Source organism: Hippocampus bargibanti, linkage group LG08 (genome assembly GCF_051943395.1).
Source record: "Hippocampus bargibanti isolate YZ-2025 linkage group LG08, ASM5194339v1, whole genome shotgun sequence".
Taxonomy (NCBI): Eukaryota; Metazoa; Chordata; class Actinopteri; order Syngnathiformes; family Syngnathidae; genus Hippocampus; species Hippocampus bargibanti.
The window spans coordinates 18,296,853-18,314,261 of NC_142741.1; the positions used below are offsets into that span (position 1 = coordinate 18,296,853).

Here is a 17,409-nt window from a genome sequence, read left to right on the forward strand (position 1 = left end):
GGGATTAACTCATTCACTGCCAGCCGTGCAAAAATTTGTCCACTCCAGTGCCAGGGATTTTGTCATTGTCCCTTGAATTCTAGGACTCACATAATATTGAGTTTTAGGACTACATGAACATCCAATGCAGCGTAAGAAACCTCAGACTCTCTTCTTTCATCAGAAAAAAACTAATTTCCTAAATTATATGGGTCTGGAGTTATATGTTAGTTTATATAGTGCAGGAACATGGAATAAAAGGGAAATGCTGCCCCCTTGTTTAAGGGAAAAACATTGCCAGAGCACTGGCCAGCGTTTTACAGGCACCAAGCAAGAAAAAACAAAACCTGAACTAATTCTGGAATGGCGCTCAACGTCATATTTTATATTCCCGAATAAATTCGTGAATGACAGTGAATGAGTTAAACGTTTTAATTGTTTCCCCAAATACATAACGGCCTCCGAGAGGAAACCGTAACTACAACGTGGTCTGTGGCGAAAAATAAGTTTGACACCCTTGATGTACATCAACTTAGTATGGTGCAACAATACTGAAATTGGAAATTGTCTTTATTCTTGATAACATGGATGTTACATTTATTTATTTATTTATTTATATTTATTTATTTATTTATTTATTGTTACCAATCGTCCTTTTAAAATAACTGAAAATTATGTTTTCCACTGGCTATGGCATTCAAGATTTTTTGGTGATACATGTAGTTGAAAAAAATACAGGTATTTCCATTTTTTTACACACAAACATTATTTTGTCATTTTTATTCTATTTGCAATGTATTCATTCAAAAGGAGAGTATTGGGGGGAAATGGTTAGTACGTCCACCTTACAGAGCACACGTTCGGTTTTCGATTACAGTTCAGGTCTTTCAATGTGTGTTTAGGTTGCATGTCCTCCCTTTAGCTCAGTTCGCATCTCAATGTGCTTTGCAGCTGAAAGGTCTGCCTCGTGGTGCTTAGACGAATGGAAGGCACATCAGGCGGAATGAAGGGGGACAAAGGAAGAGATTGGACAGGAGTGGAAAAGGTGGTCTGACAAATATGTTGAGGTAAAATTGGAACATGCCATACATGTGTGGAAAATTATTTTGAATTTAATATTTGCGCAGAAGTGTTTTGGTGATGACCTGGACTGCAGAGTTTGGAGTATTTTTTTAATGTGTATTTCTTATTTTTTTTTGGGTCATGAAACCAGAGAAGGGTAAAGAAGATGTCATCATCACTGAATGAAAAATGCAACCTATGCTACTAGAAAGTGCAATTCTAACAACACATAGAACACTTAGTTTCAGCAAAACCCATAAAACGACACCATTTGCAAACACAACATTGTACTACAATTTAAATTGGTTTTATGATGATGTCAGCCTTTTCTATTTTCTGAGGGAAAAACAGAAATTAGACTTTGGAATTCGACCAGCATCAACTGATTGGGTTTAACTTTGGAAGTTAGACTTTCGTCCTCACCACCAATGAAGCCACTCCAACCAACAAGCCCAGCAGCAGGCCCACCATGAAGAGTCCAACACTGCGGACCAACATGGTCACCAGGCCGCACAAAGTCCCGATACCAAGGCCAATGCCCACTGACGCCTCTATGCTGAGCTGAGTGTCCATCACCCTCTCCTTGTAGCACAGCATGAAGATAACCACAGAGCCAAACATGAGGCCTGTGAGGAAGAGCACGGCCTTGAAGCATTTGTAGCCTGCAATGAGATAGGAAGCAAACTCAGATATGACAAGCACGCACGCGGACTGTTATGTTACTGTTTATGGCTGATCATATAACCATGCCACACTGTGCATCGCTGAGGACACTGCAAAAGGTTATCATGGACCTCAGCTCCTTCCCATATCTTCTGTTGGATTCCACAACATGGAAATATCAAATGACAAAATAAATTAAACAGTTATATTTATTTAGTGATTTGTACTTTAACGTTCTTTTCCAGTTAACTTCACCATTTTTGGATTTTTTTTTTCAAAATCGCTGAATTTTCACATTCACCGTTCAAATACTAAGTGGAGACGAGTGGTGAGGCAGCAGCCGGCTGAGCGTCACCATGGATTGCGCAATCACTATGCTAACTGTGCTGGCTTATCAAAATTGTGTGCATAGGTGAGGCACACAGTTCTCCTGCCTCATGAAAGGGGGCACTGGTGATTAGAGATTCATCTTGCAACTCCTCGGCTGCAGAATAATAGAATTAGTGAGAGCAAGCTACAGTAAACAGTTAGCAAATTAAGTGCAACCATCCAGTCATTTTTTCATGTTGCTTGGCCTTATTTTCAGAATGGTGGATTACATATCTAAATTGAAATAATTTTCTAAACTGGACTTTCAATCGAAGCAGGAGATAATACTTAAAGGAAGACCAACACCGGACTGTATAGCTCACAAATGGTGAGAGATGAATGTAAATGCCCTGGACAGCTTCTCCGCTTTTTGGCCAAGAAGGATCTCATTGTAACTATTCCTGAAGCGACAAAGTTGCTCCAGCTCGTGCTCACTGTTCCAGCTACTACAGCATTAGTGGAGCGGTCATTCTCAGCACAAAAGACTGAAAACATACAGTCGGAACAGGACTGATCAAGGACGACTTTCTTCACTGGCAGTGATCTCCATTGAGACAGAGAGAGGTGGACTTCATTTATAAGTCAAGGTAACACGATTAATATTTTTTTTTCTATGCTACAGTTTGTATACAGTATATAAAGAATGCTGACATGACATTTTAAACAAAACACGTTAACTATTGCCAATCAAATGGTGAATAAGCTACTCTGTCAAGTTCATATGTTTGTAAATCTGCCTGTGATGACGTCATTGCCTCACCAGCCATGAACCTCACCGCACGTCACTGGTTTTAGAGTTTCCAAGAAGTTGACTTCCTGGCTTGTGAGTGGCTGGGAAATGTGACCAATTAACCCACCAGCAAGTAGTTTGACAAAGAAATAAATTAAACAAATGAAACAAGAACTGCTTTTAGCTTCAAAATCAGTATGTGATGTTGATACAATAGTGATGATATTTTTTCTCTGTGTTTGTGTCACAATATGAAATGAATAAACCCAGCAGACTGGTTGAGAAGTCCTTTGTGGAGTTTTGTTGAGAGTTTTGTTTGAAGTAGTTGAACGAACAGCCAGAAATGGCTAGTGAGGTCTTTCAAACACAAATGATTGCTCATTAGAATGTGGTGGAAAATCCGATAACATTGTTAGCAGTTGTGTCCAAAATATGCTAATCATCATGTACTAAAAGGGCATTTGCCTTCATGAGCTAACAGGAACTCTGCTGCTGCCCTTCTAAATTTCCTTTCCTTTTGTCTCCTCGCTTGGCATCTTTGGCATTTTTTTTCCTTTGGTTCTATTTTTTCTCATCGTTTTGTGGCTGGAGTGATTAGAATGTCCTTTTCACTCCTTATGTTCTTGATGTGAGATGAATCAAAGGGGAATCAAGGTTGGATTTGTAAAGCTGGTCATGGTTTAGCTCCTTCTCCCGTTGAAACAAATACTCTGGTGGACAAAATTAATTCAGTTGAAGTATTCCTTTGAGATATCCATGGTCTATTTGTTCATTCTGCAAAGCCAAATTCAACTTTCGGCTTGGAGGATCCGAAGCTATTTCAAATCTTTCAAACTGTTACATGTATGAACCCTGGCTTTTCGTGTTTTCAACCACACACACCTCTTATTGTCTCCTCGCCTTCCCCGAGTACCTTCCCAGTATCCCTCGGGCAATCAAGCCCTCCATCCCATCTGTTCCTGTCAGACGATGCCCTTTTATTTTTCCTGCTCTGGCCTGGCCTTTTGTCTCCAATTCGTGCAGTAACTTTTTTTAGGTGAATTAAAGAAATATAATCACATATTCCTGAACATTACCTCAATGACGGATGGTGTCATCATGTACAATATATTGCAGATATTGGTGCATGGATGGGAGTGCAAAGACATTTGTATGAGATCCAAAATATGATTTCACTAACAAAGGATCAGTATAAAACCGTTGCATCACATACCAAAGAAGCAGTAGATGATTCCAAAAATGCAGCTCATGGAGCAGACCACAGAGGGCACAATTTCATATTTCCTCGCTATCTCCTGGTCACATCTCAGTCCCAGTTGGGCCAGATCTAACAGCCTGCTTGCGGTGGCCATGTCGACAGACGTGAGGGGAGCCAGCGTTGACGGAAGATGTTTTCCGGTCAGGGATGAAGAGGTTGCTTGGGGCAGGATTCTCAATCAGAGGGCCTCACCCATTGAGGTGTGGGAAACTACAAAAAGAGGTAGAAGGAGGTTTGAGATTATTGATCACACACTCAAACTGCTTTGCTGGAGAGCACGTGATGCCTTGAGCATGCTTTAATTGGAAAAAAAATTGTATCTTCACCCATCCCTTCTGCCATACTGTGTCGCAGGTAATAATTGTTTCATTTCGTTTTTATTGAACAATATTTAGTTTCTTGTGTCGTGTTTCATTTGCCCGTGAGTGTCCGTGGCGGGTTGAACTGTTCGCCAGCCATTACAAGCGCACCGTGTGTCCTGCCGAGTCTCCGCCCATGATGCGTTCAGGGACATCTTGTAAATAACAGTGAACTTGTGTTGTATTCTCTTTTTCTGTAAATAACCACTATACGATCACACGTTAATTCTGTTTTGTTATCTATAATGTTTTGCATCTGAGAACAATCTCGAGGAGATTCAGGTTAATCACAAGACGAAACCCATGCGACTTCACCCATCCCTTCTGCCATACTGTGTTGCAGAAATAAAAAGAAATAAAAAGACACATCCACGCGTCTCGTCTTCATTAATACAGCAGCATCGTGGAGATGAAGACAGTCACTGTTGTGACGCCCGTCACATTGGTGCCGTGACCCGGATCACAAATGACTCTCCACTTCGGACCGGGACCGCGATGCTGCACAATGAAGACGCTGTGCAGTCCCATCACTCGGTGGACGGTGTGTCGACCCCCGTTTTGAAAATACATGTAGTGTGTTAATTGTCTGACCTGCTGTTTTGCAATTAGTGTGTTTTTTTTCATGTACGTGTTTTTGTGTGTTAAGGCTAAGAATGAGCTCCTTACGAGTAACAAGTAGCACACCTTTGAATGAGTGTATTGGTAGAGGTAGAGGCTGCCCAACCGTGCAACAGTTGTGTAGTGCAATCCAGAGTGGTGTAGTTTGTACAGAGGGGAATGGGCAGGTTCAAGCTGAGGCCACTTATGTTAGTGGGGACAGAGTTCCTTCCCAGACCCAGTGCAGTGCATCTACGACGAGCGCACAGACCACTGATACACCAGCAACAGATACCTTTCTCCAGTCTGTCACAGTTATGTAGTGCTATGCAGGGTGATGTAGTTTGTACAGAGGGGAATGGGCAGGTGCGAGCTGAGGCCACTTATGTTAGTGGGGACAGAGTTCCTTCCCAGACCCAGTGCAGTGCATCTCCGACGAGCGCACAGACCCTGACACACCGGCGACAGATCCCTTACTCCAGTCACCCGACGTAGTTGGTCAGATGACTGACATAATTCGACAGCATTCTTGTACATCCTTGCCCGATAACCTTGTCTATTTTGCCTGTTGGTCTTTCTGTTGTCTTCCGTGTGTATGTTGCCTCACTTCTGCATAATTTAAGGGGGGTGTATGTAACGGAGTTGTGCGCTTAGATTATTAAATTATGAAGGAAGTGACGCAACGGCGCACAGTGTGGCACTATGTCCCGCCCATAGTTTCCAGAACAATCTCGAGGAGATTCAGGGTGAGTCGCAATTTTCTGTTGGTCTTGATTAACGCGCATTTTCATGACAATATCTTATTTTGTTTCCCCTTTTGTACTGTCTAGTGTTATCTAATTAGTTCCCTTATTCATTTCGAGTCCAGATTACTTTTTGTGTCATTATTTACTTCACGTTTTGTCGAGTGGAACTTTGGAGCATATGTGCTTTTCTATCGCAGTTAATCACAAGACGAAACCCATGCGACTTCACCCATCCCTTCTGCCATACTGTGTCGCAGGTAATAATTGTTTCATTTCGTTTTTATTGAACAATATTTAGTTTCTTGTGTCGTGTTTCATTTGCCCGTGAGTGTCCGTGGCGGGTTGAACTGTTCGCCAGCCATTACAAGCGCACCGTGTGTCCTGCCGAGTCTCCGCCCATGATGCGTTCAGGGACATCTTGTAAATAACAGTGAACTTGTGTTGTATTCTCTTTTTCTGTAAATAACCACTATACGATCACACGTTAATTCTGTTTTGTTATCATAATGTTTTGCATTTGAGAACAATCTCGAGGAGATTCAGGTTAATCACAAGACGAAACCCATGCGACTTCACCCATCCCTTCTGCCATACTGTGTTGCAGAAATAAAAAGAAATAAAAAGACACATCCACGCGTCTCGTCTTCATTAATACAGCAGCATCGTGGAGATGAAGACAGTCACTGTTGTGACGCCCGTCACATATATATGTAATTATTCTACATACTGTTTTCTTGATGTTATATTATATCCATTTGGTTATGCTCCTTTCAGTGTTGTAGTTTTAGGTCAGAGTTTTTAATCCAATCAGAATTCAGCTAGTTTGTGTCGCCAGGCTGTATGAAATCTGACCGACGTCTTCAGAATCAACAGTGAGGGCGTCTGTGCGCTGTACAAGAACGGGCACATGTAGTTGATATACAGTTGCGATAGCCAATCAGTTCACGAGTTGGCACAGTAAGACCAGCTAGAGGGCCTCGCGTTGAACATGACATATCCTGTGATTGGATACTCACTTTACCTCAGCCCTCAGCGGAGGCATGCAAATCAACCAAGCTGACAACAGATCAGACCCCGAAACTTTAGCAGAAAAAACAAGTATCTCTACTCGCTTTTTTAACCCACAATGGCTGAAGGAGAGGACAACTCGCTGTCGCATGTAGGTAGGCCTATTCTCAAGAACAAATGAAAAAGATTCGTTTACTTTTATTTTCAACAAACAGTTCGTTTTGTGAACGTCTTGTTGTTTTTCTTATATTAAACTGACATTTTGTAATTCAGCGTAAAACCTTGTTAAAGATTGCATATTCTTATTGGACTTAATAAAACTTTGTGGACAAATGATTTTAAATTTCCTTTTATTTTTAAGTGTTTGCAGTATCACGTGTTACGTGACAAGTTCTAATTGCTGATGCAGATTTATTGACGTGTAATTGCTCCGGAAAATAGCCTGTGTTGTAGACGATTAAGGTGATGCCACGCCCAGTATTGCGTGTTCTTTTGTAAATGATATCTCCAGCCGTTGTGTCATAAATATTACGAGGGATATTTGTTCAAGTCGGATTAAGTAGGACTTCACTGAAGGCCTAGGTGTGAAATGCACGGACCGCCACTGGTAATTGACAATATATTGTACCAGTGACAAGGATGAACTTCTTCATTACCTTTCCGATGGTGAAATTAATGTAAATCAATATGTATTGCAAGTTAGCATTCATACAACAGAAAATAAATGAATGTCCCACGAAACAGGTCAGAATTTCACAGGAACTCAAGTAGGGATGAGATCATTACATATTTTTAAATGAGTGTGTTATTAAACAAACAAATACACGAATCAGTAAGATTTTACCACAAGAATGTGGATGAGTGCTGACCCCTCACGTCAATGTGCTGTCGAATGACTAGCATGTTGCTTCCTGAACTCTAACGTCAAAGGTGCTATCACATAAAGTGGCTTTTCTGTCACTAGCAATATGAAATTAACAGCATTATCATTGGTTAATGAGAAGAAATATTAATGTAACTGTGTTATCAGAGCCTCCTGTGGGCGGTGTGCATGACTCAGAGTGAGAGCCGATTAGCATTAATACAGTTGGCAGAGGCAATAGTTCAGTCTGTAAGGCTTCTGGCTTGGGTTAAGACCTATTGCGGATTGGCCAGAGCTGAAGCAGGAGATACCGGTTTACTTCTGAAGGTGCCCTTGAGCAAGGCTCAATCACCTGACAGCTGTAGAATGTGGCCTAGTTGATTTGGTAACATTTCGTGTCTTACATATTGTCACGTTTTGCGAGGTGGTGATGGCGTCGCTACCCGCTGGTCGCCAATCTGATCGGGACGACCAGCACCTGTGCAGGTGCAGGCGGGGCCGACAGCGCCCCCCGTTGGTCGCCAACCAGATCATGACAGTACCCCCCCCTTCAAGGGGCTGCTTCCAGAAGTCCCAACAGTCTCCCAAAAGGTCCACTCGCCAGGGAACGGTCGGTGGAGAGGGCAACCGCTGCCTCTCCAGCATACGACGGGCGGCGGCCTGATGGGAACGGGAATCGGCCTGGGGTGGACGAAGACGCGGCACGGATCGTCGTGGGCGTGAGTGCGATCCCTCTCGCACGTTCACGCGGCGGCGCATGGCTCTGCGTGGACGTCGAACTGCCAGGCGCAGAATGGCACCCCGTACGGCCGTATGGGACCAGGTCTCGGTCGGACGCCGACGTGGGCGTGAACTGCCCGGCTCCGGGGGAACGAGACCAGTCCAGAGCCGCTCCGGGATCCAGCGGTGAGTGGGGTCTCGGACTGACGTTGACGCGGACGTTGCACGGCTCGTCGTGGATGAGACTCAATTCGTCATGCACGACGACAGCGTGGCTGGACGTGGGCGTGCAATGCCAGTCACCCAGTGTCACCCTGGACGGCCACCTGGAAGGAGGTCTCGGCCGGACGTTTACGTGGACGTTGCGGCTCGTCGAGTGACGCAATTCAAACTCGACGAGGCTTGCGCTAACGTGGACGTAGCATTGCCAGGCACAGGGTGGAAATGAGACGGGTCCGATGTACCTGCGGGATCCGATGGTTGGCCGATTCATTCTGTCACGTTTTGCGAGGTGGTGATGGCGTCGCTACCCGCTGGTTGCCAATCTGATGGGGACGACCAGCACCTGTGCAGGTGCAGGCGGGGCCGACAGCGCCCCCCGTTGGTCGCCAACCAGATCATGACACATATTGTATCAAATGGTAGTTCATCTTTTAAATTAATCCATATTTTACATGATGTTGGGAAGGAAAAAAAACAGTTCATCATTCAATATGCATATCTGAAAAAAATACACATTTTTACCAGTCACGAACAACATCAGAATAAAGCCAAATGCCGCAAGTTTAAAAAGAGCATCGGAATGAGACAAAGTGGGAAGTAGGTGGAATAAGTTTGTTCCCGGACCAGCTGTTTTGTATATTCAGCTAGTTTGTATATTCACATCATCTTTGCAAAATCAGTTTAGAATGATTTGACCTGTGACACAATTTTCTGCCAACACAGAGCAAACACTTGGTAATAATAATTCATTGAATAAACAAAATAAGTAGTCTGTTAAGAATACAATGTGTTAAAATCAAAAGTATCCTTACCCAAAAATAAATGGCTTACCTATCAAACAGTCTGGTAAGAACACAATGTGCCATTCTGAGGAGCACCTACTTTGCAGAAAATGAAAGTTTTGCAAAGTCACCAATTTTCCAAAAGTTTGGATCGCTTTTGAGTCAGACTTTTTTGGGAGTGGGTGTAGGGGGCATTCCAGAGCATTTCTTGCAAAGCAGACACAGCCTTGATGAACAGAACTTCACACTACTTTACTTAACCTCTTCCACAAAGGCTGACCAGCGTGACGATGAATGTGGTTGAGTTCTCTCGAGCAATTATTGACTCGACAACCTGATGAATTAACACGCGGTGTTCTCATGGAATGAAGACACAATTAAAGAAAAGACTGATCTTAAGACCAGAGCCAGTGACATGATTAAACAACATTGGATTACGTCACATCTTCCCTGTTGTCATAACAACTACCAGCAAAATAAGAACCTTCGTAATGTAAAGGAGGGGAATGCTGTTTCTAAGGAAACCTGCTCTAAGAAACGGACCATGCCTGTCGTGGATGCACATTGAGGGGATTGGTGGCAAACAACCCTGACCTATGACCATTTTTCTTGATTGACCATTGACCAAATTGTAACAGAACTAATATAGAGGGAAAAAGGTTTCATACATAAAATCATACTACGCTTCGAGACATCTCATCAATTTCTTAAAAATTTGGAATCTATTCATTTTACCAGTTCCAAATCAACATTTTAATAAGGTCGAACCTCTTCGAAACTGTGTACTGCGGAACTCGGATGTGCTTTGGGCTCAACTCTGCATGCCTTCAGTTTCCTCATTTTGCTGGAGAGCAGCCACAGTTATCATAGGATGTGCTTGGCTTCAAGACATGTGGGCGGAGACATCACACATTTGAGAAAAGCACATAGCTTAATTGAGTGCTCTTACCCATATACAGTAATTTGGATGCAAGTTTGAACACACCAATTTTAACAGGCATCAACTCTGTATGCAATCTCATGATGACAGTTACTAGTGTTTTTTTTCTTGAAAAAATATATTAGAAAATATTGTCATGGTTATAAGCCAAATTAATGGTGGGAATAGTTGTAAAATGATTTAATTTGGTCTACTTTTTTATATCATAAAAACCTGGCATGGATGTGTAGACTTTTCATGTCCACTGTCCGTGGATATTGCAGTGCCATACAAAAATTTAAAGGACCTTTATTTTTTTTAATAAATAAAAATCTGCTCCGAAGATACCATACATAAATGAAACAAAACAAAATCAACATCCACTTCAAGTTTTCAAGGTTGAAACTATCCCCTGACCGAGGAAAATAAATTTAAATGTTCTCATTATTGCAAAACACATTCAAATGCGAAGGTTTCCTGCTGCTTTCCTGGCCGTTGTACTTACGAGCTCTTGCACAGCGACACTGCAATGACACAGGCTTTTTTTTTAAACCTCGCTTTTCTGCACAGATGGAGGAAACGCAAAAAACGAATGTCGTTGGTTGGATCTTGCACAGTGACACTGCACTGTACACTAAATATATATATATATATATATATATATATATATATATATATATATATATATATATATATATATTTTTCTTTAAATAGACTTTTTCTTAATTTTCAACGGCTAATCAAAATTATGGGCTCGCCTGGGGCATCCACCCCGTTTAGCATGCCTCTGGCTATTGGGAAATTGGAATTAGCTACAGAAGAATGGCAATTAGCTGCCAGGTACTCCTTAATACCACTAAAGATATAATTAAATAATCAGCTAAGGTCAACAGGATACAAGAGACAATCGCTGGACTGCTCATTGAAAAAGAATCGGAGCATTCTATGTTTTTGCAGAAAAAAAACACCTTGTCACATACTCTATCTGTCCAAGAGAAGGATCACAGTGAACGTTTAAATGTAAAAAATAAGGTTGAGGAAGTGACAGCATGCTGAGGAGAGAATGATATCAAACGCGCTCTGTTTGTGTGGTGTAATCCAATTGACTCTTTACTTTGTTTTGAGCTCCACGGCAATGGCACAAGCCTCTTAATGGATGTCTGTCTTCCGTGTGTCCTCTCAATATGAAATTCTCTTGAGGAAAAAAAAGGCTATGCCGCAGGATCAGGCGAGCACAAAGGGCTTTGATGAATGAACATTTGGATCCAGAATAGTATCATTACCCAAACTGGGTCTAAAAACTCAAATAATACCTGAGCACGGAGGTGAAAAGAAGGTTTTGCTGCGTTATATGTGTGATTGGTAAAATGCTTCGTATCTATGAGAAGCGATTCACAGTACACTGTCAAGAGATGATGAGTAGGCGCATGGGTTTTAACGGCATACATATTGATCATGTTGAACCTAGCAAGAAACAAACTGCGTCATAATTTCGAGAAGCAGATTCTGCTCATATTTCACAGTGTGTGGTGAATATCACAAACCAATGTCAGCAAAGGGAAACTCAGAAGCCATCTTTCAAATTTACATCATAGTGAATATATAAGCAAAGTTTTCTCCAAGGATCAAAGAGCAGGAATGAGGGCAGTGCATCCGTATGCACATGACAGCCCCACTGCTGATGGCGTGATGGTTGACAAACAAGATGACTGAGTGTGATCAAGTACATCTATCAGCAGATGATTGTGTGTGTGGGGGGGAGGGGGTAGTTGGATTAATAAAATAAATTGAAACATGAATTTATGGAAAAAAATAGGTTTTGCGTTTTCTGTGAAACTTGATTGTAACTAAGCCATCATTACCGTATTTTCTGGTGTATAAGGAGTATCAGGCACAAGAACATCTTTTGAAGAAAATCAAGGGTTTTGGGTGCCCCTTATACACCGGAAAATAGGGTATTTTGATTTAAATATGATTCTCTTTACTGAATTTGATAACATATTTTTTGATGTGCTTCTTTGTGTTTATGTGCAACAGTATGAAAAGTGAAAAGGACAACTTTGTATGCCCTGTTGGAATACAGAATTTCGAATGAGGTGATTGACTGCATAGTTTTCTATTTTTATTGATAAAAGAAACCTCAACCTCGGTGCACTCGCAGCGGACGAGCCTCAACTTTGGTCATGTGTCTGTTGAGGTCATTAAGTTGAAATGAAGCAAGGGTGATTTGTATGGATGCAACAACACTATTAACTTTCTCCTCACACTCTCCCCGCTCTCCCCTTTTGTACTACACATCTAATGAGATTGCGAGTGACCTATGACATCATCCACCCAACTCAAAGCACATACACCCAAAAAACAGTACAGGCAGCTTGTTATAAAAAACATACAAAGCTACTAAAAAAATAAATCAAATAAAATAAAATAGAAAATGCTGAACCCTCAGTTGGGTGCAGGCTGGGACCCTCATTGGTAATGTGATATGTGTGTACAGTATTTGTGTGACGTGGTGTTGGAGGTCTCAACAGAGATCGCTGTGTAAGCTCTGGTCATTGCTGGGAGGCAGCAGGGGGCTAAAGAAGCTTCCATCAGATTACACTTCATTCTTCCAATCTTTCAACATCATCATCCACCAACACTGATGGCTGATTTCAAGCACTTTACTCCCTCTCATAGAAAAATGGACCACATTGTGTAGTTTGTGTCTTGTACAAAGTAGATCAATATTCCTCTTCCTAATAACTGTAATACACCATTGTTTTTAGACTTAAAATACATGTGAAGTCAAACTCACAATGTGATGACCACTTAGAACTCAGTATTTTGCCATTTTATCCTTCTACAGTAACTGACATATAGTTAAAACGTTAGAGGCCAAATGTGCCTTTGAAATACATGAAAAATGTTTTTAAGCGATAGTTTGACCAGTCAGCGTTTGATATTTTAATAATTTCAACAGCAATGAAGTTTCAAACTCAAAATGTTTTGCCTAATTTTCAGCTCAACCACCGGACTTCTCTCCAAATGAAAAAATGAAAACATCACATCTAACCCTTACAACATTTTTCTATTCTGGGATTCAAGTAAATGACTATAACCAATCATTTAAATTCTGCAGTACATTTTAAAAATGGATATAATTCATATTCCCCATAAAAAAATATTCCAGTTAAAGCGCCACGGCATGAACATTACATCTGGTGCTGGTCGAATATTTTTTTAAGAGCAGACTTTTTATGTGAATATCAATCTATTCTGTCAACTTTGGGGGATTTAATATTCCATTGAACATGTTAAAGAATGCATCTCAAGTATGTCAAGACGAATATTTCATACCCTCCCCAAATTCCTTCAATACAAAACAGCCAGGCGTCATTTGAAACACTCTGATGGTCGTGAAAAAAAATCAGAAGGGATAATAAATCATCCTCTTGTCTCCAAACACTAGCATATAACGTTTGCATCCATGACTTAGATGTCGGCAGATTCTGCAGACGCACTCACTAATATGGAGAGGCCCGCTTACAAAGCAGCGTGATGGCAAACAAATGTCCACACAGGGCACACTGCCTGAGGGTGCATTCACACTGCAAGTCACATCTGATGCTGTCCTCATGACACTAACTGTGGATATGTCACCGTATATTATGGTCAGACAAACTGTACTGTTTGTCTGGGCAATCTGTGTGTACATGGTGTGTGTGAGTGCGTGTGATAATATGCCAATAGCAAAGGCATCTTTGGTGTCTATTAATGGGATTAGGATTGACTTTCTCTCCCAGAGTTCTCCTTTCTCTTACTCGCTGAGTTATCCTAATTCCAACCATGTGTCCAGTGCTTTTTCTTGCTTTTGTTTGAAATGTGCTTTTCATTACCATGCAATACTACTACTACTACTACTACTACTACTACTACTACTAGTACTACTACTACTACTACTACTACTACTACTACTACTACTACTACTACTATTACTACTACTACTAATAATAATAATAATAATTGGATTTGGATTTGTCTTTATTAGTCTGCAGTGGAGAAATTTACATTTCACAGCAGCAAAGTGATGAAAAGAATGAAAGTAGAAAAATGAAATACATGAGCTGCTGGAAAGGCAGACACTCTCGCGGCGGCGTCTTGCAGTCAAAAGAACAAAATAATAATAATACAGTAATACTACTACTACTACTACTACTAATAATAATAATAATATAATGTATTTATTTATTTCCATCTATCTTTGGAGTGAAATGAGCTCTGCTGCAGACAAAGTGAAAGACATCATTACAGACATTATAGACATCCTCAGAAAATGTTTGTGTCTCATGTTCAACTAACTTATCAAAACCATCATCTCTCTCTTATTTAAAATCGTTTTCTTTTTTATTTTTCACCACATTGAACCAGCTAAAGGTTATGAGGCTGAGCGTTTTCTGCAGGACTTGAGTCATATTTTCAATGCGTCAGTACAATTTCTGAGCTAAATCCTGCCTAGATGCTTGACGCATTTTCAGCGGCTCACATGAGAAATACCAGCAACAGATAGAATTTCTGACTTCGGGCCAAACTGTTCATCAACCCTGAGCTTGTCACATCAGCGAATGTCTGAGCAATACTTCTTAGCTGTTGATTACAGTTACATAAGAGCATTGCACTATATGAGACATCACTCAAAAAGCTTTCAATTGACTTTTGAAATAATGCATCTTTAAATACAATATAATGTGCACAACACACTGAGCTCCCATTCCCTCATTTGTACAGCTAATTTTGCCAAATTATTATGGCCACAACAACCTTTTTCCACGTAATTTGAATATGAAACCTTGTATCAACACCAACATTGAAGCAAACAATCAATTTTTTTTTCTTGATTCCGAAAAATCTCTATTTACATGCACATCTGAATTCCCTTTGGGGTTTTAAGTGTAGTTTAGGCAAGCATTGCACCACTGAATATGTCACTGTAACCATTCCAATCTTTTATTCTTCATCTCACATGTGTTTTAAGAGTTTGTTTTTGCATGCTGCAGTCTTCAAGAAGCCTTTTGGAAGGTGACAGGGAACAGAAGAACCAAGAACACGCAATTTACCTACAAGGACTCAATTTGAACCGCGAAACTTGAAAGCATAAGGTGCTTACACACTCGTTCACCATAATGCCCACAAAATAATAAGATGTACAGTATGTGCATTAAAAAAGTATCTTCTGACAGGTGGCAGACTCAGTTGAAAAATTATGAAAAAAATATTCCTGCTATTTTCATTATTTGACAGAAACAAGTCCTGCATCCTTAACAAAACAATATATTGATTGATAGATGGATAGATGGATGGATGGAAGGATGGATGGATGGATGGATGGATGGATGGATGGATGGATGGATGGAAGGAAGGATGGATAGATGTACAGAGAGGGAGGGAAGAAGAGAGAGGGAGAGATTATTGATGTGTGATAATACGTCCCAGTGTTTACATTCTGTTCAACCCAATTACAGTTTGTGTCAAGATAAGGGTATCATTATCTAATTAAAAGTTTGGCCATTTTAGTTAGGAATTGTCAAATACCGTGAGGTATCACATAGAGACGCTTGACAAGAGTGGAGTGAGAAGTATTTTTGAACAAAGCAAATACTCCCGAATGAAAACAATGGGAGGCAAACTACATACAGATGACACAGTGGAACTGTCTCGATTTCAAACACACATTACAAAATAGATGTATCAATAGGTGGACGCTCACGTTTTGTGGGAATTGTTTCAATAATTACGAAATGCAGCCCGAGTGGGAATCTTGGCGATGTTGCGTGCGCCATGTCAGAACAAAGAAACTCACCTAACAGAAAGACGTTTTACGCGTCCAACTGTTTCCTGCGCTGTCCGTATAAAAATAACCACATGGAGAATCACCCTCTTCTCTTGGTCTGCTTGAAAAATCCCTCATTTCAATCTCACTGCATGGTACCAACCAAGAGAATAACTCCAGCAACACGTCACACACCGCTCTCAACTCCTCTCATCCACACGTGCAATATTCTGTTTGTCCACGTGAAAATGGCGTGGCAGCCTTACGCAATATTGAAAACCCATAATAGTCCAGGAAATTGAATAAAACCCGCAAGACAGTCGTGTCCCAACTGTGTTTACATCAGGGTAGCTTCCCTTTAACGCACGCTCGATGTGCTTCCTTTGTTGTCAGCGTCTTGTCCAGCAGGACGGAGCAAACCATTCTACGACATGAGAGGGGAGTGCAAGAGGTGGGGGAGATCCATTTCGTTCCGGGAGCAACGAATAAGCTTGGTGACTCGTGGCTAAATGTTGTTATTTTGCAGAATAGTAGGTTGGGGGAGGGTTCGTGGCGAGGGGCCCAAGTAAGTGAGAATAGGGGGGGGGGGGGGGCAAAGGAAGCACGCGAGGTATTGACAGGATAAAAAACAGCATGTGCTCTGTTTCAGCACCGCGGAGAGTTCCCTACAAAGCAGAGAAACGCTAATAAACAATACCTTAAACTCAATCGATGGCAGAAATCCATTTATCGGAAATTGAGTGGAAGCTAGCCTCATATATACGCCAACAGCAGTATGAGATAGGATGTTTCACTCAATTTTCTTCTGCAGAGTGAACAGTTTGACAATTCACAACAATTTAGGGCCACAAGGATGTATGTATGGGTAAAACATACAATGTTTACTGTATGTACAGTATGCATAATACTTTGACGCTTTATATCCAGGAGTGTGTTGTGTGAGCATGCGTAATGGGATTAAGAAAGAACGAAACACTTATTTAGTACTGTGTCTGTGGCGCCATCTCGAGGAGAACAATTTAGCATTAATCTTTGTAACTGTCTGGAGACAAGACCATTTCAGCATCTTATTTTTATGATCACTCACAAACTGCGATAAGAAACTGCTTATTTATCAGCATGCATTTACATTAATTTAATTTTATATGCAATTTTCCTTTCTTACACTGACTGATGTCTGACAGTTCCATTTCAATACGTATTTTTTACCATTTATTTCAGCACAGTGAAAATGTTCAAATGTTTCTGAATGTTACAAAGACTTATACATTCAAAGCGGTATTTAATGAACACAGAAACCTACGAATGAATATACCCAGAGGGC

The 17,409-nt window shown here is 41.0% G+C and overlaps 1 protein-coding gene across 2 annotated transcripts in view; it reads right to left on the minus strand.

Moving 5' to 3' along the window:
- The window catches only part of tmem198aa (transmembrane protein 198aa), a 29,207-nt gene extending 12,711 nt beyond the window's left edge, over positions 1 to 16,496 (minus strand). The window contains exons 1-3 of one of the 2 annotated variants that reach the window (XM_089002007.1): positions 16,116 to 16,496; positions 4,017 to 4,271; positions 1,465 to 1,703 (exon numbers count right to left, since the gene is read on the minus strand). In XM_089002007.1, the coding sequence (XP_088858133.1) occupies positions 1,465 to 1,703; positions 4,017 to 4,155 (378 nt within the window). In that variant the 5' untranslated portion in view covers positions 4,156 to 4,271; positions 16,116 to 16,496. Of the gene's footprint in view, positions 1 to 1,464; positions 1,704 to 4,016; positions 4,272 to 8,817; positions 10,720 to 16,115 lie in introns of those variants that run through there. The other variant, XM_089002008.1, reaches the window with a different exon arrangement.
- Positions 16,497 to 17,409: the final 913 nt, after the last annotated feature.